The sequence below is a fragment of the Typopeltis vanoorti genome, chromosome 17 (genome assembly GCF_054136105.1).
Source record: "Typopeltis vanoorti isolate ZY-2024b chromosome 17, IOZ_Tvanoo_1.0, whole genome shotgun sequence".
NCBI classification, from domain to species: Eukaryota; Metazoa; Arthropoda; class Arachnida; order Uropygi; family Thelyphonidae; genus Typopeltis; species Typopeltis vanoorti.
The window spans coordinates 99957986-99980375 of record NC_143565.1 but is presented as its reverse complement, the minus strand read 5'-3'; the positions used below and the strand labels follow the sequence as shown (position 1 = coordinate 99980375).

The following is a 22390-nucleotide window of genomic DNA, read 5'->3' as shown; positions in this document are numbered from 1 at the left end:
TAATAATAATAATAATAAACCTCTAAATCGTTTCTAATTTCGAACCACCACAATTTCAAATGATATCCACGCCATCATATTTGAATAAATCAACAAACGAATTCAGTTTGAATTCAACTTTGAATATTTGGCGATTTTTAAGATTAAACAAGTAATTTTAAGATTATAAAAATAATAATCTTTAAGTTAAATCTAAAAAAAATAGGATATGAAATTACAGTACTTGCTGTTTCTTTGCGACTTAAAACTTAACCAGGGATATTTCTCCCTTACGAAGTCATAAAATGTTACATTTGTCAGAATCTTGTTTCTCACTAAAAATCAATATCGTGTAGGATGAGGCATCGGGCTTGCTATAATATTAACCCCCTCTTCAAACAATAAAACTTTTGAAATTAGCAGGGGCGAATTATGTACATTTGATCATACAAATACAACATTCATTTTACAAAGGATATTCTATCTTTTTCAATTTAGCTACTTGAATACAAATTCCACCCTACGGTTCTTCTTTATGAACTGGTCAATAACATCGTCATAAAAATTTGGTTGTAACTTAATTTTCCCAAGCAACACGCACACTTGTAAAGGCTGACTGTAGCTCACTGGTTAGAGCTACTTTGACTGCGTATGGCCTTGTGTTTAAGACGACGTGAAGGGAGCGGAAATGGATATGCGCGCGCATGAAATCAGAGTGCTGCAGCGAGGACCTGGAAGCTCCAACAACCGAGCAAGCCAAAGAAGCTTTGACTAGACGAGCAAGCATCGGCCTTCGATACACAACGCAAAGCTCAATTATTGCCATGGAAGCTTAAGACGTCTTCTGTCTACAAAAATAAAAGCCTAAATGGAATGCTTATAAATGCATGCATTTATTAACAAATAAATATTACTTCTTCCTCAATTAATGAGTTTGCGCAGCAAACATAGTAGCAAGTATGGAGAATTCGCACCTGGAAATTAGTCTTTTTCTAATTAGTCTAGATTAGTTAATCTTTCGATTAGTTAGCTTTGACTAGAGTTGTTGATTAGGACAACAATCTCCTACTGAAAAATTATTTTTAATAAAAACGCTGTTATATACGTGAAGGTATGAAAATCATCTCTGCTGTTATTCAGTTAATAAACGCATTTCAATTTCAACTTCGTATTTTCAGTTGTTACAGGTAAGCAGCTAATACGAGAAGTTTTAAAATAAATATGGATTTCAAATTCATATTTAATTGTATGTTTAATTCAACTCTAATGTGTTCTTGCATAACCTTGTAGCAAATAAGTATTGTGCTGTGATAAATTAGCGAATACGTAGCTGGTGGTAGATAACATAGTCTCCTGTTCGTGGCCACTCAGTGCACTGCATGTGTATCTCATTAGGACTCTAACTTTTGAACTCTAGATTGCAAAACATTTTATACCCGCTATAAAATGTATACTGATATGCTGCTGACACTCTCTCGTTCATCCAACCCTGTAATTTTGAAAGAAAAAAAAAAACTGTCAACTCCATCGAAGAACATGTGTGAGATCAAGTAAACTTATCTTGTTTATATAACTGATATAGAGGTTCGTAATTGAAAATTAGAGGGCGCTTGTGTTTCATTCTTTTCCACTTCGCCTCAGGAGGGTTTATATATGTTAACTATATTAAACGTGTTTCCCTGCAGCCATAAAAATGGCTTTACAATTGATTGCTCTACCATTAATTCACTGGATGCAAACTAACCTCGTCACATTCATAGTGTTGATTACCATTTTTTGTGCGTTGATATCTCATTCATTATTTAGCGCACCTAAGTCTAAAAAATCACCGCCAGGACCTTGGGGTATTCCTTACTTCGGTTACCTTCCTTTTCTGGAATCAGACCTTTTGAAAGGCTTTAAAAGGCTAAGCATTAAATATGGACCGGTGTTCAAGTAAGTACTTTCATTGTATTGAAGTTCTTGAAAATGCACAGAAACTTCAAAAAGTTTCTGCGCATACGAAAAATGCATGTACTCTTTGATTGATATTAATAACATAAAATAGCTGCTAATTTTAAATTTAAATGCATCTATTTTAATGTATGTTGAAATAGTTACCTTATAGTCTGAGCTACTATTACACTACAGGAAGGAATGTTACGTTTTACATTTTTAATGATCTGCTTTCTTTAATATTTTTATCCATTATAAATTCTATATTTCAATCTTATTTCAATCTAGTAAGTTCAATATGTAGATCGTACCCTCTAGATTGAAATATCTCAGTTGGAATTATCTTTAAAACACAAGAAACTTGTATAAAGACGTTTAAAGTGGAGAGGAGTTAGTTAGCCAGTGTTATTTGGAAACTCAAATTTTTTTGGCCCACAAACAAGATGGAGAAAGCATACAGTTAAGAAACATACTATATTAGATTATGGCCTTAGTTGCTTTATCGTAATATCAAACAATCCTGATGTCCATTAAGCCTACTATTTTTAAAATAAACTAGCCTCCTGACTGTTTTACATAAATTCAATACCGACAAGTTTTTCCTGCACTTTGCCTCCATCGCAGAATCAGAGTGCGATCTCTCCTTATCTTGCTAATACATGAAGTAATGGGATATGCCAGTCACCAGACTTTCTAACTAGAGTGCGATCCTTATGTGACTTTGGTTGTCTTCACTTAGAAAAAAGTGAAGACAAGCGTGTACATGAAAATATGATTGCTTTCAAATGTATAAAAATTTGAAAGATGCTGTGAAAATCCAGAGGGTGAAAATTATCCTTTGTGTAAATTACTTTAAACAGGAATAGTCTCTACGTACAGAAATAAAACTCGCAATATTAGTATGCAAAACCTGGTTTCTGAGTGCTTTTAACACCCATTGCATACAAATGACGGGGAATTAATGTACAGTGCTTACAGAAACTATGCGGAGATACATTTCAGTATGGGACATGTCCATGAACGGCGAAGCAGCTCTCACAACGTTGTACTATGCTTAGCACCAAATGATTCAGGAGTACTTGAGTTAAACTGGCCCACGTTTTCCTTCAAAGAACGGATAAGACCTCGTTTGTTTTCTAGAGGGGGGGGGGGATTTTGAGCAGCAATGCGTCTCCCTGTTGCATCCCAAACGTGTTCTATGGGAGAGGAGATCTGAGGAGCGTGCTGGCCACTCGATTTGATTAATATCCTCAGTCTCCAGAAGTATCTCCACTGCTCGTGTACGATGTCGTATGCCACTCTCATCTATAAAAACGAATTCTTCGCCTACCATGGAACAATCGAACATGATGTTTAAGAACTTCATTGCAATGTCGTCCGTCAGTCATAGTCCCTTTTTCCAGCACTTTTAGCACAGGGCGTCCATTAAGCATAGTGACTCCCCTCACCATGATCCCAGCACCACCGTACTATCCTTTTCAGGAACATTCTGACGATGGTAATCAATACCACTTTCACGCTAGATCAGATGTCCTCGAGAATCGGAGGAAAGACTAAAACGACTGTCATCTGTAAAGAGTACATTAGCCCATTGGTATTTTGTCCAATGTTTATGGATACAACACCACAGAAAACGTACCCTACGATGAGCTGTGGTTAAAGGGACGTAGACTACAATACTACTTAGTTGTCGGAGACGTCCTGCCACAGATTGTCGAGATATCTGCGTACCTGTGCTTGAATAGAGAAGACATGCAAGCTGGCCTGGCGTGGTGCATCGACGTTTTTCCTGTTATAACCAAAAATCTGTCTTCATGCTCCGTGGTAGAGCGAAGGCGATCTCTTAGCAAATGTCTGGAACACATTCCATTGGTTTGAAATGCTTCCCTGAGCCTGAATTACTATACTGAATACAATACAGTTTGTACTCGCTGGCAATAACAGTAATTTGCGACCCTTTTCAAGCTTTCCAATAATTCTTCCGCGCGTTAAATCATCTAGATGATTTCTTTGAGGCATTACATGACATCCAAGTTGTCAACTTTATTCCTTCACGAAAATAGCTTCCTTCAGGCAGTTCGCTTAGCGCAGCGTTTTTCCCTTTATTCTGTTGAGTGGTGTCTCTGCGTGATCGCTTTGAGCGCGATTCCAAAATGTGAATGTGTATCCTCTTTCTACTCGAAATCATCAGTTATTTATACCAATTGCCACAAGCTAATTCGTGTGAATTTACGGTTGCAATTTTCAGAAATTGTGTTCTTCCTTAGGTTTTGTACAGCAGTCTAATACGGTGTCTCTGTCCCAGTGTTCTAATGGCATAATCTCGAACACAAAATGACACTTTTATTCGTGGTATTGTCGTGAGCGTTTAAGACAGAATGCGAAATAGTTCTTATATTAGTCCTAAGATTTCCAATAATTCTTCCTTGCGTGATATCATCTAGATGATGTCTTTGTCGAGCATGTACGCATTTTTGACAAAATTCGTAAAGACCATGACAGTAAAGACCATGACAACAAAGAACCACCGAAATATAATATGTTATATATAAGACAGGTAATGGCCGAAAAAGTGAAAACTGAGCTATCCAGTCGCGTTATCGGTAATTGAAATGCAGTGTCTACGATGCACCAAACACAGATGCAGTTCATATGCAAATATACTCCCGACATTCCTAAGGGACATGTGTATAAAGGCAAATAGAGGCCTGCTTCCATTGTTTGCATGTTAAAATAGAATCCAGAGAGGACCTCAGTGACTTTGAAAGGTGCGTGATTGTTGGAGCCAGGCTGGCAGGTGCATCTATGACCAGAAGAGCTGAAATTGCACATGATAATCGAGGCTATGTCACAATGGTTAAGGTTATGTCAGCATGGTAGTCGGCAGGACAAACTCATCAGCGAAATGTATAGTGGACGAAAGCGCTTACTGCAAGAGAGAGAGAGAGAGAGAGAGAGAGAGAGAGAGAGAGAGAGAGAAACGTTCGAGCATTAGTGCGCTGTATCACGAAAAATAAGCGGGATACTGCTGAGCAATTGTGTGAAAAATTCAATACTAGTCGTGAACAACCCATTTCAATAAAACCTCTGCACCGGGAACTACACAGAGTTGGATATCACTGTCAGGTTGCCTAACACAAGTCTTTGATCATTCCCGTAAACGCACGTCGTCGTGTGCAATGGTGCAAAGATCACAGTGGACTACACAACAGAGTAGGGATGTGATATGGTCCGATGAATCTACGTTCACACTTTTTTCTGCAACGGATGAATACGCGTGTGGCATCAGATGAAGGTTTCATAAACTACTCCCCATCATGTTTGCGGAACATGGTTATCCCAATCGCCAGAATTAAACCCTATGGAACATTTATGGGACACTTTGGAGCGAGCTCTCAGGCAATTATTTCCACCTCCAAAGAACAAAGGCGAATTGATCCAGTTTCTGCAGGACAGATCGTGTAAAATTCCTCCTGTTGAGATCCAAGCATTGACAGAGTCTCTCCCTCGAAGAATACATGCTGTACTAGACGCCCATGGCGAACTAACGCCATATTAATCGAAACGTGTCTCCATTTTTTTGTCCATTAGATGTATATAATATGAGTTATATTAAATATAAAATTTCAATTTGAGTAACCTTATAGTACTGTCTTCACATTTTGGTTTGCATGAAACACTTCTGCGAAAATGCGTCATGCTATCCAAAAGAGAGTACCTGGTTCTCATCTGCATGTCGAGTACTCCTGATTGTATGTTCTTCTGGTCTAAAGTTTCAAATGAAAGATAGCGGACCATAAATCTTTGCGATTTATTACTGAGTGTTTAGTCCTTAGAGTTGGGTTAAATAAATAATTTAAAATACATTGCTTTCTTCCGAATCTCTTTCTATGGCTAAAGAAATACGATGCTTTAATATGCCATATTTCTTATAGCTCTATGGGATAGCAGAGTGCCCCAGCTGAGTTGTTATTGCTTTCAGTTCCAACATTAAAACATAATATATAGTGAAGGATGTTTGTATTTTTTCTTTTTATTCTTTTATTTGACATTCAGGCTTCGACTAGGAGAAAGGTCGGTGGTTATTCTCAATGACTTTGCTTCCGTAAAAGATGCCCTAACCAAGAATGATTTCTTAGATCGACCTCCAAATCCACCAAATCTTCCCAGCAGTCAGAACCCAAGTGAGTATTCAGATATTGAAGATAACCTTTAATTGTCGTTAAAATACTGGATATTCTCTTATTAGAAGTTCTAAAAAATGCCTTTATAAAATAACCAGAAAATAAGGATCTACTATGTGAAAAATCTAAACAGCGATTTATTTTAGAATGCATTTTGAGTGATGAACTAAACATTATTTTTAAGGGAAAATAATGGTTATTTAAATCAAATATGTAATCTCATAGTGCGATACTATCAGAAATTTATATTAACAGATATTTCAGTAAAATAACTGTTTGTTTATTGCCAGATGGTAGACACCTTAGTAACATATTAGCTTCGAACAGCGACTATTCGCTTATTTGATTGTTTAGAATATTACTGATGCAGTTAAGAGCGGGCATGAGCAGCATAGTGTGATCTGGAAGAACTACGTTATATGGACATTTTACTTGAAAATGAGATGCAAATCTGTCACTAAGGACAATTTATGAGGAGGGAATTTAAAAGCGACATTACTACTTAGTAGAGTAGTAATGTCACTTTTTTTATAACGTTTGTGTCTAATTAATCTATTAATTGTCAAATGGCATTTTTTTCAGGTTTTAGCTCCTCAAACGGACAATTATGGCGTGAACAGAGACGTTTTGCCTTGCACGTGTTAAGAGATTTAGGCTTCGGTACAGCCAAGATGCAAGATCACATCAAGGTATGAAACTTCACACGAGTCATACTATCTTTTCATGTTTCTTTTAGCATTTTTGGAATTATTGATTTGTGGTAGAACATTTTGTTCGAATGTTTGTATTAAACTTTGTTTGATTTAGAAAATATTAGAGGACATTAATATTTTCTAAATATTAATGTCCTCTAACGAGTTTGCTCAACAAAGTATATTTATGACTGCTAAAAGGTTTGTCCACAGGGAAGCCTGAAACTAGTTTGGTAATGAAAAGGGTATGATGTGCTGCAATTTTTTGCACTGTGCTCTCTCTCTCTCTCTCTCTCTCTCTCTCTCTCTCTCTCTCTCTCTCTCTCTCTCTCTCTCTCTATATATATATATATATATATATATATATATATATATATATATATATATATATATATATATATATATATATATATATATATATATATATATATATATATATATATATATATATATATATATATATATATATATATATATATATATATATATATATATTGAAGATATATAAATGTGGACCATCAGAAGAATGTTGAAAATACCATGGACAGAGAAAATGAAGAGCGAAGATGTTTTAAAGAAAGCAAAAATGAAAAGAACATTAAGAAAATAATTAAAGAGCGAAAACTTAAATATTTTGGACATCTCACTAGACAAGAAGGCATTCAGATATTAATATTAGAAGGGGAATTGTATGGAAAAAGAGGGAGAGGTAGACCCAGGAGAATGTGGTTTGAAGACATTAAGGACTGGACTGGCTTGAATTACCATAAATGTTCCAGAGCAGCAAAAGAAAGAAAAATGTTCCTTGACATGGATGACACTTGAAGAAGAAGATATATATATATCGACTACAAAATGGACTACAAGAACTACAGAACAATTGCTTTAATGAGTTGTGTTGGAAAAAATTAAGTACGAAAACGAAAACCAAATGGAAGAAAATTTAGAAGATGAGCAAACAGAATTCAGAAGACACTTGATTAGTGTGTACCAAATATTAATGTTGTGGAGAAAGTTCTATGTATAAATATATTCATGTCTGTAAAAAAAGGAAAATACTTTGGATAACAAAAGCGAAAATAAACCTACACATAATAGAAAAGATATGGAAAAGTAAATAATTGAGCTTTGCCACAAAGCGGAGACTACTAGAAACATGTTTATTCGCAAGCTCTCAATGTCCCAATATTTTGTGAGATAAATATCGGCTTTTGAAGAAACAAAAGTCATAGAAAGATTATACGAATTGGATAGGTACAAAAGATAATTTGAAAGAAGCGTCATCTTTTTTTAGACATATTTGCAGGATGGATAAACGTTGAAAGACCAAATCTTGATGTTTGGTAGTGCAACGGACGATGTAAACAGTACTATATTTGCAAGCAGTACTATACAATTCACGACTGTATAGTACTGCTTGCAAATGATTTAAATCATGCGTTATCAAGTTCATCAATTTAATTGTACGAGTAATTACAATCTGATATCAAAAGATTTTTTTTTTCAGGAGGAGATCAAGCATTTTGTTGAGATACTAAGAACATACGATGGGAAAGAAGTCGATGTCCATCGGTACTTAAGTCCAAGTTGCTCTAACAACATATCATCTTTGGTGTTCGGTAGGCGAATGGACTATGATGAGCCAACAAGGGTACTCTTAGATGCGGTGCTTGAAGTAGTATTAAAATTTATTGGTTCCAATACAATTCATGCGTGGATACCATGGCTTAAGCCTCACCTATTATCGTACAAAGTGGCTGGTTATAAGGATTTTCGAACAGCTTCGGAGGCTTTGGTGAAATTTTTAGGGTACGTTACCCCACATTTACTATCCCTAACTGCAATTCAATTTTAAGTGATTTCAATTTAGATGTTTCACAATACGATGTAGTACAGTTGCCATTTGATCAAATCATAGTTATTAACGTTTCTTAATCCATTATCCAAGTATTAATTCAGTGGAATAATTTATTTCAGTCAGGAAATAGACCAGCACCAGAACACCCTCGAACCCAACGACTTCAGAGACTATATGGACAGATTTCTACAAGAAATGGAAGCAAAAAAAGATAAGGATCCCAACACCTCCTTTAAAAGTAAGCGATCAACAAACTTACGCTTGCTTATTAGTCTCATCCTATTTGTGAAATGTATAAACTGTTTTTACAATTTTACTTTAAGTAAAGTGAGTTCTGCTGCTGGGTGTTTTTACAGGTGGGCAACACATCCAAGTGATATTTCATCTTTTTTTATTTCACGCAGAATTTTGTTTTTATAATTTTCAACACATTAATTATGCATATACTATCCAGTGCTTAGTAAGGCAGTGGTAAAACACTTCTCTTATTTTTAATAACAAATGTTATTAAATTGTTATTTTAAATGTAAAACTTCTAAATGTTATTTGCTCTTTTAAATTGAATAAACATATATTTTTAATGTCTCTTTATTTATTTTCAGCTGACTCTTTATTGTTCGCTCTACAGGTGATTTGCAGTCCTCTACTGAATTTTTATAATTCTAAAACAGCATTCGAACAAATGATATTTATTTTCTGAAGCATTTATTAAAGTTTTATTAAAAGTAGATTCAAATACGAACAACAACGCTATACATATCGGCTAATGAATCAGAAACGTTTATATAATACCGTGTTGGGCCTTTTTAGCGACTTTTAGTTTAGCGACTTCCAGTACCGATCCTTTAATTCCCTGCGCATAGTTTGAGATATGGATTGGAAAAGCCTCCATTAAATGCTTCGATCAATTGCTGTACACACAGGAAGTTCTATTTGTCCTACAATTCTTCTTGGACGACGGCGATTACAGAAAGTAAAGTAATAGATTAGATATCTGTTTGTCCCCTTAAAAGAATCGGGAACTGTTTGATAATTATTTACACCATTTATTTATTTATTGTGTTATTCCCTCCGCATAAAATGATGAGAGAAAAATCCCCTCTTTAATTGTAGTAATATATTAGATAATAAATAATAATAATGTATATAATAAGCATATATAATAATTAATGATTTAATTAATTGTATTTTTTTCTATATATTTTAGAGAGTGTGTTAATAGGTAACTCGATAACCTTATTTGGAGCAGGAAGTAGCACAATCAGAGACACGCTTGATTGGTTCCTTTTAACAATGGCAGAATACCAAGATGTTCAAAAACGAATTCAGGACGAGATCGAAAGTGTGATTGGAACAGAAAGAACTCCGCAGTGGGCAGATCGAAATAATTTGCCTTACACACAAGCAGCTATAATGGAAGTTCAGAGATGGAAGACAGTCATACCAATCAATTTGCACAGATAGTAAGTGTTCCTGTTTATTACTAGTGTACACTTTTTCTCAAGATAAAATAATATGTGAAGATAAACCCGTTTAGTTGAATAAGAATAAAAGGCGTTTCTCTAGTCCTTTAATTACAATAAAACAATGTCATTAACAATTGCCACATCAAGAGAATGTTAACGTTGAAATGGAAGTGTAAACTTCAAATAGTGGAAGAAAAACTTTCGCAGACGTTCCTTGTATTTTTTATTCCATGAGTATGGTATCAAATTAATGAAGGAAGAAACTCGAATAAAAAAGTGTGCTTTTTGATAAAAGTAAAAGAGTAGTTAAAAAACTAAACGTTGATTATTTCTAAACTACGTATGGAAACATATGTTTTAATAATTAATTTGAAATTATACTTTCAAATTTACTTTGAACTATTCAATATTTATCTTCCCGGTTAACATTTTCAATGTTAAGCGGACACTTGCTAGTAAGGCCAACAATTGTATCCACCAACTTGTGTCAGAAGAAAGATGGATTATCTGGATACAGTCTACAAAGGAAAAGCTACCTTCCTTATTGTAAAGGATGGAAAGAAGTCCGCTAACAGCTCTCCCAGAAGAGAATTTTTAATCTTTATTCACCGAAGGATTTTCATAGCCTACGATTTGAAAGATCCGAAGAGTTTATCTGATCAGATAGTTTGTTATTGTTGCTTACTATTTAAATATTCAAATGATTTGGATAACAAGTTTCTCCCATGATGCAAACAATAACCGCCATTACATGCAATAATAATTATAATATTATTTCTCACAAATAATGTAAAAATATACATTATACACTTTCAGTTTTTGTTCGTTCTTCTAGAATATAGATTATTGATATAACTGTTTTTGTCTTCAGAGACATTTAACTGTTAATATAGTAGCATCGTCAATTTAGGATGCTTATCCTCAAAGGGTGTATCATACACAATATAATTATGACAGTTCGAACACAATTAAATGTCACGCTAGTTTCCTATCGACAACTGTCTTTCCAAATGGATCTTTATAAAGTTATAGAATGATATGATATAACTTTAATCATATCATTCTACATCAGTAACATAGGTAAACTAAGGTTTAAATACTCCGGAAACCCTATTCTAGAGACCAACGACAAAGACATTCATCTCCCACCTAAAGGCATCCATCCACGTTGTGATGAGATCACAATCCTATTGACTGGATAGCGATGGTCGGTAATGAGTCTGTGAAATCAGTTTCAGAGTTCACTGCTAAGAATACAGTTGACGTTTTTCTGCCCATTATCATAGATTTACTCTTTTGATTGCTGTTTTTAGTATCGAATTTCTCACAGCAATTGTTTAAAAGATATATGCCTGAATACCAATGTGTCAGTGGCCTTGAATCAGAACCTCATTTAATATTTCCTATTTGAATGTCTTAATATAATTTTCATTTACCATATTGATTAATGTCGTGCAGTTCTTGTCCTGTCTGGTTCGTTTTTTAGAAATACGTGTTTTTATTTCAGCAAAATATTTTGTGCTTTGGAGTGATTATTAACTTCATGATGATTAATTTTTCCAGCGCATCCGAAGACAGCTCCATTCTGGAGTACGACATTCCAAAGGGCACTTCAGTGTTGGCGAATATCTGGGCAGTGCACCACGACGAGAATTATTGGAAAGACCCCGAACGGTATAGACCTGAGAGGTTCTTGTCCGAAGATGGGAAGGAAATAATCAAGCCTGAATGCTGGATTCCTTTCACTTTAGGTAAGATGCTACTTGGCATTAGAAAATTCATTTGCAATCCGTTTAAATGGTTTTGAATTGGTTTCAAAATAATTTGAAATCAATTGAAATAAACATAAAAAATTTAACATTATATATATATATATATATATATATATCTTCTCCCGTAGTCCTAAATGGGCCGTTGGGTCATTCATGGCTGGTAAGTGATAGTCTTGGTTAGCCTCCTCCAATCATCTCGGTCTCATGTTCTTGATGTCAGTTGAGCAAGGGAGGAATTTGTCCATTTTTGATGTTATCAGTCCATTTTAATCGAGGTCGGCCCCTAACCCTTGGTCCCGGAACGATTCCTTCTAGTGCTTGCTTTAGAATGCCATTAGCCCTCTCCACATGTCCGAACCATTTCATCTGTCTTCTTCTAATGACTGTCAGAATATTTCCCCTTTTTCTCCCGTCTATTGAATCAATCAGTTTTCGGACATTTTCATTAGTTTCGTGCGCGGTATAGGGGATTCTCAAAGGTCATCTGTAAGTTTTCATTTCGAAAGACAGGAGTCTCCTCTCATCTTCCCTTAATGAAGTCCAGTCCTCACAGCCATACAAGAGGACAGAATTCACCAAGGTGCCAATTAGTCTTAGTCTGGTTGTGATTGCTATTCTGTTATCTCCCCACAATGGTTTTAACTTCTGTAGGGCCACGGTTGCCTTAGCAATTCGGTATTTAATGTCGGTTTTTGAACGACCATCTTGACTCAACGTGCTTCCTATATAAGTGAACTTGTTTACATTTTCAATTTGTTTATTGCCAATTTGTATCTTTAAGAATTCAATGTCTGATTTTGAGGTTATCATTGTTTTTGTTTTTTGTAGGTTTATGTATAATCCATATTTTTTTAATGCTCAGAAAACGCGGCTGGTTATCTCTTGTAATTCTTCTTCACGTTCTGGCAATATCGATATCGTCTGCAAAACGTAAGTTATTTATTCTTAGTCCGCCAACTGTTCCGCCAGTCTACTTTTCCAGTGTCATATTCATGAAAAGCTTCATCTATGGCATATTCCAGAAAACAATTAAAAAGAAGAGGGAACAAGATGCATCCCTGTCTTACCCCCCCTGTTCTGCCCGGAACGGTTCATTGCTGTAAGTTTTAATTTCAATTCTCATATCAGATGAGGAATAAAGAGATTTAATAATCCTAATGATTTTGTTGTCAATACCATAATGTTCTAAAATTTTCCATAATGCCTCGAGCCATATTGAGTCAAAAGCTTTTTGAAGGTCTAAAAAGTTGTGACAGATTATTTTGTTATGTTCTATGTATTTTTCGCCTAGCATGTGTATTGTAAAATATCGTCGACTGGACTTCTGGACTTCCGAAAACCTCCTTGTTCATCTGATAGTCTGCTTTCTATTTTCTTTTCGATTCTTGACAACAGTATTTTTAACAGGATTTTGCTTGGATGGCTAATAAGACTTATTGTTCCGTAGTTGCTACGTTTATTGCTGTTTCCCATTTTAGGAATAGGTACAAGGACTGAAGTCCACCAATCAGAAGGCCAAGTCTCTGTGTTCCATACGTCCTGGAATAAATTTAGCAAGGCGTCTATGATGATGTCACCTCCATCGCGTATCAGTTCCATTGTGACACCATCAACACCATTTTCCTATTTTTGAGGAGCTAACTGCTGCAATGACTTCTTTTAATATCGGGTAATCTCCTTCCTCCGAACCTCCTTGCAAACTTCCGTCCAAAATATCGTCAGTCAGTTGAGGGTCCTTCTGAAAAAGCTTGGTTGGGTAACATTTCCATCTATCAACTATTTTCTGGTTGTCTGTGATAGGAGTTCCATCTTCATCTTCTATGCTCCAATTAACTGTAGTAAAAGGTTTGGTTAACTTATTGATAATTTGAAAAGCACTTTTAGAATTATTTTTATTTAAGTCCTCTTCTATATTTTTGCATTCACCTAATATCCATAAGTTTCTAGCATGTTTGATTTCTTTTTTAATAATCTTAGTAATATTTTTATACTGTTCTCTATTATCACCGCTATTAATATGAAATTTCAAATATCTTCTTTCGTCGCATAGGTCCAAAATATTTTTGGTTATTCATGGTTTATTTATTTTCCTTTTGTATCCAAGGATACAAAAGGGGAAAAAATATTAAAAATATATATATATATATAGTCATTTCAAAAAAAATTCATTGCCATTTATGGTCGAGGACGAGAACTTTTCAGACCACCCTCGTATATGACTTTGTAAGCCCACAGAAGCGTGTAGTGATGTAAACAATTTATAAGCATGACAGAATTTGGTAAGACTGCACACCCTCTATTTTGTGAAGAATCTGTATTTATAAGCGAGGGCATGGGTGTCGCTTAACGGTCAAAGCTAGATAAATGGGAGAACTCCACACAGCCTTTTAAAGAATGCAAAGAACCAACCGGGGCTTTTGACTTAAAGTCCAGTCCTCATCTTCTCGTTGTGCACCCCTCCCAATCCCTTATAGGCACTGAACAAAAGTGTCAGTATTTAAAACCAAGCGGGTACAATTTATAGAAATGGGTTTAAAAAGGGTACACAAGTGGAAAAAGGTTGGGAACCACTGGGGGTAAAAAGTCTACGGACAGACAGGCATCTCACTCATATAAACCAGATCTTGTTGTTCTCGTCACGGGACCAAGTAAGAGGGAAAAGCCGGTTATTGGAACAAACTCCAAGTCAACATCAGTAGAATTCAAGATTAGCATCAGTTTATGAGGTATCGAAGGAAAAGTGGAATTGGCAGAAGAATTAGAGAAGCACCATATCCACATACTTGGTGTTACCATAATAAAGAAAATGAAAACAGCGGACATTCTTATAAATAACTCACAAGATGTTATCTTCGGACAATGATCAGGGAGAGGAAGGAGCAACTCGAGCATTCAACAATAAGCACGTAGATCATCTTAAATGGCAACAAGTTTCAAGCGGGGTAATGTGTGCATCAAACTGCGGAAGTGAACAATGAGACTTCTTTGTGCCGATGGTATCGCAGATGGACTTGCTACGGAAGTGGAAAAATTTGTCGAATCACTAGAGAAAGTAACTGACATAAAGAAAAAGTCAAAACAAAGTCTGGCCTGCTGTGGTGGTCTTGTGGTGGTCTAAACAGCAGAGTAGAAAATGAGTAGAAGACAAAAATGGTTTGCGAAAATCTGGTAACGAGAGTAAAACGTATAACAATGGGAAGTACCAGGACATGGACTGCCTCATCACTGACACTTTTTTTAAGCATAAACAGGTGTGCAAATTCACATGGAGGAAGACAAAAGAAATAATAAAAAAGTCAAATTGCCTCTTTTTAATCTAATTAGACGACCATTGAGTTTTGAGCAGGATAAAACTGAATTTTATATTGAAAAAAAAAGTGTATAAAAAAGTTCGAAAAAGAATCAAAGCCGAGAAACTTTCAGAGGTGAACTATTGACTCATATATACAAATAAGCTTCAAGCAAATATGAGAGTTTGAAAATAAGCCTCAAACTTTGGAGATTCAGCAGTAGATACAGAAGAAAACCTTAATTGACTAAGTCGCAGAGACTGTGACGCTGTCGGCAAAGATAAAAAAATCAGAACTCCATGGTGGACTCATGAAGAAAAAGAGAGTCATGGAAAAAGTCCTAACAAATAAGTTAGCAAGTGTTCCGAGAATACGCAGAAAAAAAAAAAGCAAAGCATTGTGTAAAGTAATTAAAAGCGGCGTGGAATGCAAACAGGATTACATATCAATACTTGAGATAGAAAAAGCCATCGAAAATATGAAATGCGGTGAAGTAGATGATATTCGACCAGAAATGCTCAAGTATGGAAGGTATAAAAGTTTTACGGGGGGAGGGGGTGGCTGTAACAGAAGGAATGATCACTATGTCGTATTTCGGATGACTGGAGCACATCTCTCATAACTATCCTTCTATAAATAGGAAAATAAAAGTGAATGTGACAGAGGAAGTTCCCTTAGTGAGATTATTCTGTTATTCTCCAAAATAGGAGACAAAAACTGTATAAAATGTCTTAACATTGTATAAAATTTGACCTTAAGTGAAAATCCTTAACCTGACAACACCAAATAGATGTTCTCAGATTAAGAGTTTTCACTTGAAGACAAACAGTTAAGAAATTGTGGAAAAATCATAAGTATCTATTATTACGTCTTGTATATCGGAAAGGCATATGGTAGAACAAAATCTTTTCAAAACGTTAAAATGACGTAAATTGGACAATATATTAAGCAATGCAAGATCCATATTTAAGTTGTAAGTCAGAATTGAGACGTAAAAGGCAGTTTGATGTAAAATCAGGGGGGGGGAAGGAGTATACACTGTCTCAACCGTTATTTATAATCTTTTGGATCATATTATTAAGAAAAGTGGCATTAAACTTCATATAAAATTGGAGATATTAATCTCAGCACTTTACTTTATACAGATGATGTAAGCTTCTAATCAATGGCGGCTCGTAGCTTGAAATCGTGGGGGGTGCTGCAACTTTCGAAATATACACACACACTGTAAGTACAGTGTATACGTGTTTGGATAAAATATCAAAATTATGGTAAAAATTAAAAAAAAATTAAACATGAAAAAATATTTTCATTATCGATAAAATTATACAGTTTGGTATAATTCAAAATTACTTTAAAATAAAATCCATTCCTTTAATTGTAATTAAAGGAATGGATTTACAATTTTTGGACATTCAATTAAATGCTTTAATTGTAATGTCCAAATATTTAAAGAGACGGAGTAAACACGATAAGCTACGAACACTTGACTACTGGCGCAAACTGCATATAAACAACAGTGGAACTGCGCGACGGAGTGCCGCATTACGCTAATAGCTCGCATCTCACTATGATGTGCATATGTTTGCGCGCGTAGCAATATGACACTGTGGTAAACATAGTGCCGCTAGCGCTCTCCTAAGTGCTACAAAATGGATTTTTATTATTTTTTATACAAAATAAGAGAATTGTATAGGATTGTTGATGATAAAACGATTTCTTAACTAAATTAACTTATACAGTACTATCAAATTTGGCACGAAAAGCGGCAATAAAAAGATGAAGTAAAAAAAAAAGAACATTCAACCTTTCAAATGCATCATGCAAATTATCAAAAGACCAGTAAACTAGCTGAATATCCAAAATAGTATATATCTTCAAATTCATTTTTACTTATGGATCTGAGAGCTCGATTTGAAGTAAAATACTTGATCAAAGAGTGAAGAATAGACATGAGTCTTGAGCAAACTTAAGTGAGTGATGTGATTCTATAAATGGTAGACTCGTATGAAGAATGAGGTGCTCAGGAAGGAACTTGATATTTTAAGCATTTCGGGATGTATAAGCACAACTAATCTCAGTTGGTGTAGTCAATTAAACAAAATCGGAGAGGCAGGGGGGTAGCTAAACTGTTGTTTGGTGACACGATAGGAGGGCAAAGACCCAGAGGAATACAATGGCATTTCTCTGGATATTTTAATGCAGACAGAATTGTCTTAAAAGACTAAAATATAATATTATAATAATTTGCAATATTAAGGTTAATATTAAAGTTTTGACATAAGTTCAGACTAATCCCCCCCCATAAGTAAGTTATTTGGCGACTCTGGCTAGACGTATTTTATTGAAATTTTGTACATCGAATCCCTGCAATATGTATGGTAAAAGTCGTCTTTAACGACTGATCTCAATAATTAGTTAAAAAATTACGAATAATAAGAAAAGATATTTATAGGTATCAATTTTGATTTCAATGAGATCATTTTTATCACCAATATTATTTACAAACAACACGCTAACAACTTTAATTTCCCAAAGCAAGTAGGCAATGCTGTTTTCGCCATTACTATCTTTTAACTAACATTGACAGCTAGGATATATATAGACTGAATGCACCCTAGCCGTCACTGATACCTAGTCGAAGAGTTGCAGTAATTCAGATAGAATCAGGAAGAAGAGTATTGCAAACAGCTGCTTCCATCTCGTGGACTCCAACACTATCTATTGTTGTATGAAATAGTGTATGGCTGACAGTCGATTTTATTGAGTTGTAGATTGTGATAAGTTGGAAGCCAAAGATAAACTAGCTTCTGAATTGGATGAAAAAAAGTGCTAGAAAAAGCTCTTATAGTTGGCAACTCGAATCAAGATTAAAACAGATTTTCTTCGGTAACCTAGCTTTATGGAAGCAAAAGCCATTTTAACCGGCTTCAGAATCGTTTCAGCCTTCGTTGCAATTTGATCCTTTGCACTGAAAAAAATGCAAAGAATAATACCGGCCTGGTTGGCCGAGTGGTTAGCGTATTCGCTCTCCAGCCAAAAGGCTGCGGGTTTGAATCACGCCGTGGGCATGGATGTTCGTGATTGTCTGTGAAAATACTAGTGGTGGTAGATGGCGTTGATATAGATGATGAAAGTATTAGCGAAGAGTTGTGAAGTGGGTGTTCTCCCTCGATGAGTCTTTGGACTCCCTGGAGGTGTCATGTAATAATAATAAAATTATATATCGATAGCTAAAAATGGGTCAAATTTAATAAAATTGATTCTGAAACTGTGATCGATTTTTTTTAAATAAAAGTACCATTAACCTCTTTCCCTTCCCACACACATGTAAATATTCTGGTTTCATCGTAAACAATTCACTTTACAATTTCAAATACATGAAATTTGAACTTGTTCATAGTTGAATGTCAGATTTAAATAATTATAAGAGTATGTTAAGCCTAATATTTCTGTGGCCAAATCATATTCTAATAAGTTTCATTAATAAGCCGGTCTCGGGTTCAATAATGCTTAATGAAATTTCTCTCCTCCCCCTCTATATAATTGGACTATTTATTGACATAACGATTCGAAGTGATAATAATAATAATAATTGCATCCTCGGTCGAGGGATTTAATGATGTTTGGTATTTAGGATCTTAATTAAATTTTGCCAATCGAACTGGGCGATTTTAATGGCAAACTTAGCGAAAGAAAATTATATTAACAGTACATTTGCCAAAAAACGATGCCAATACTCCGACGATACTCAATTGCCTCGATTTGTTAACTTTAGATATTTTGTTGTTGTTTATCTTTGGTTATTAGGAAGACGTTCGTGTCCAGGAGAAACACTGGCTGTTATGGAGCTGTTCCTTTACAGCAGTATCTTAGTGCAGAAATTCCACATAAAGTTCCCTGAAGGAAAAAGACATAATCTGGAAGGAGTCCTTAGAGTAGGATATGGACCGACTCCTTATACGCTCTGCCTTATTCCAAGAAAGTAATGGATCCATTGCCCCATTTCAAAAGCGTGCAAGTTTGTTATGTTTTCAATATTGCCAAAATTCGAATTGAATGCGATTTTATTTGGTTTTTGTAAAATCACAAAAATTGAAATAAATGAGATAACAATGTCTACCAAAAGAGTTTCCAGACTGATTTGACTTTCCTGTTTCTTTAGTAAACGTTAATTGACTCTTTTCTCTTTCTTTTAATGATTAACGGAACTTATGGTAGTACCTAAGAAAAATTTAATGAATAATTTTTAGTGTTAAAAATTAAAAGAAGAAAAATAAAACATACACGAACATCACTGCAGTCCGTGTCACTTTTCTTAGATGCGGTAAGCTTTTTAGAGAATCCTTAGAACAACTTTCAACATGTTCATTTTCATAGGGAGGACAGTTCATGCCTCGAAATTGAACTAACGCCTTCAGATAAAATTAGTTACGTCTGGGGATTACCTTTAAAGTATCAACTGGTGGTCATGTGATCATCAGCTGTTATTCGGAATGGATTGAGATTAAGAAAAGATGAGGCCAATCATATCCTAGTGGGGGAGGGAGCATCAACTCGTGTCATCTGTTGGTTTGAGATTAAGTACATTTGATCTATATTCTGGGCATCAGCTAATTACGTTTGGTTTGAGATTACTAGGTGAGGTCCCTTTTGACAACGCCCTCTGTAGTTGGTACGAGTGAGTTTTTATAGGCAATTTTAGAACTCCATTTTTCCTAATAGAATTTAATTTAGGAAGTGTTGCAAGTCATTGTGGGTAATAAGGGGGGAGCAGCACTGTTTCAATAAGGACAAGTGTTGCTTTGAGAGTCCAGCAGTTGATGACGTCGCAGGAATGCCTGGAGATATCAGCTGATAGTCAGATGTGGGTCTATGACTATAAATCCGTGTGTGTTTCTGGGTCGGTTTGCCTATTCTGAGCGACGAAAAATATACTTACTGTGTATATATATATATATATATATATATATATATATATATATATATATATATATATATATATATATATATATATATATATATATATAGCAGTAAAAATGTGAAGAAAATTACCTGCCGTTTTAACGAAGGTTTTTGATAAAAGAAATTACCACGTCAAATATCGAAAATGTGGTTGGTATCATGGTATGCTTAGGAGACAAACCATTACAAGAAAAGTTATTAAGTTCAATTAGAGGCGATCGGCACTCTCTCCCCACTACCTTAACCAGCGGGGCAAGTGAAAGAATGAGCCCCGGCGCAATTTCTTCATTGCGTATCGGTGAACACGACACAACCTCGTGGTTCTTTAATTGTAACCAAATCTGGGGTAAGAAGGGGGCACTGATGTGTTTGTTTCAGGATATATTAGAAAACAATAATTAAGGAGAATTCTATATTTGGTTTGTATGTTTGAATTATGAAATGGTGTACATATATGAGCTATCATTAATGAGTCATGTGAGAATGGAAAATATATATATAAGAGAGAGAGAGAGAGAGAGAGAATAGGTTGAACAGAAATACTTTGGTTACTGGAAACGAATTATTAATAATTAACATTTGTGGTATGTGTCTTATAAATTGCTGGGTGGAGCGAATGACATCTAATCCTATAAGACATAATGATGGCCTAATGTGAAAGAGATTTGTTCGCGAAACATGAATAGCTAACCAATAATAAACAGCAGGTGGGTAATCTGGTAGAAAAACAGTTTTATTTTATCACTAAATACAGTGCAGAGACATTTACAGTATATGTATTATATTTAGCAACAACTGTATAATTAAAAACAATGGAAAGGGCCCAGAAACAGTTTTCATTGTAGTGACAAACACAGTAACTAAATCCGTTCGTTCTAACACGCTCTTTCAAATTTTCAGCTGCAGAAAATACATAATAACAGCTGTTTTATAAATGCAGCCATTGGGTATACAAAAAGCATGATTTATGTAAAACAAATTTTCTAAAGCAAAAAGATGCTACTTTTTAATCTATTTTTTGAAGACTTCAGTAACCTCTCCAAACATACTTAAACTTATAACTGGCAGTTTACATTTAGTCATCACCCTCGTGCAATTCGACTCTTCTTCGTTTCACTCCTCTGATATTGCGCAAAATTCAAAGTCGTCAAATTTACTAAAACTGTATGATGAATTTTTACAAAATTCTGTGAAAATCAGAGTAACAGGAGAAGTGAAAGAAACAACTACAAAATTGTAAATTAGTTTAATTCAGTAACAAATGGGTATATTAAGACAATGGTCAAAAACAAGAGGTCAAAGTTTCTCAATAATATATGTCGTCACCTCTCAATATACCCATTGCTCCGTCAAAGCTCTCCTAAGTCCCATAAAGCTATGAGGAGGAAGGAGTTGAGAGCAGCAACACGTTTACCTACAGCATCTCTGACAGCCTCAATAGGATTAAGGTCAGGAGACCTAACTGGCCAGTTCATATACGACAGTTTCTTCTTGAATATATTGGTCTACAAGTTTTGTTCAATGAGAACATTATCGCCTTGTAGGATAAATGTCTCCCCCCTACTACAACTGCATACAGACGAACGTAGGGCAGGACATCGTCCATCCAATGCATCTCATTGGATGGATGTAGAGACCTGCATCCAATGAGATGCCTTTCCCAGCCATTACACTTCCGCTTCTTCTTCTTTTGGCACTATAGCCCCATGTTGGACCTTGGCCTCCCAGTTTTGTGTTTCATAACGCACTACGAGGTGGGGTCGTTATCCCCCAAGCTCAACTATGTAATTGTCTGTTAAGCGTTGTGTTCTTAAAACCGGTTTGCCTGCTTTGCGGAAGGAAAAACCCCAGATAAACTGGGGAGAAAAACCCTTCTGTCCACCCCCAAGATCGGCTAACTTGGCTATGTCTGAGAAAGATCCTTAAGCTCCTCACGTCGGCGACGGGCATCGAACGCAGGACACTTTTTTCCCAGGCGGAGTTCGTAGCCACTCAGCTAACCCAGCGGACACACTACTTCACCATAAGTGTCTTTATCACGAATATTAGAGGGATGATAACGTGCTCCTGGTTCTCTCCAGGTCAGAGCACACTTAGTATCGTTTTATAAAAAATCAAATCGGGACTCGTCTGTATATCCATTGCTCCGGCAATCTAAACCGGACCCAACCCATTGGGCTTGGGTTCGGTTTAGAAGGAGCCTACCCAATTCAGACATTCTCTTCTGTAGTGTGGGGGATAAGGGAACA

General features: G+C 35.5%; 1 protein-coding gene across 1 annotated transcript; it reads left to right on the top strand.

The window, feature by feature from the left end:
• Nucleotides 1-1556: 1556 nt before the first annotated feature.
• LOC150097692 (cytochrome P450 2J5-like) lies at nt 1557-19304 on the top strand. Its single transcript, XM_090407703.1, has 8 exons — nt 1557-1914; nt 5971-6098; nt 6681-6787; nt 8298-8599; nt 8768-8886; nt 9856-10111; nt 11678-11865; nt 18987-19304. Exons 1-8 carry the CDS (start codon nt 1673-1675, stop codon nt 19163-19165), a joined length of 1521 nt encoding a protein of 506 aa, XP_090263829.1. The 5' UTR covers nt 1557-1672; the 3' UTR covers nt 19166-19304.
• The last annotated feature ends 3086 nt before the right edge of the window (nt 19305-22390 follow it).

Bases quoted from the DNA above. Each gene is read 5' to 3' on its own strand.
- LOC150097692 (XM_090407703.1), top strand. From the start codon at position 1,673: ATGGCTTTACAATTGATTGCTCTACCATTAATTCACTGGATGCAAACT. The intron at 1,915-5,970 runs GTAAGTACTTTC...TTTGACATTCAG, and splicing joins AAATATGGACCGGTGTTCAA to GCTTCGACTAGGAGAAAGGT. The intron at 11,866-18,986 runs GTAAGATGCTAC...TTTGGTTATTAG, and splicing joins CTGGATTCCTTTCACTTTAG to GAAGACGTTCGTGTCCAGGA.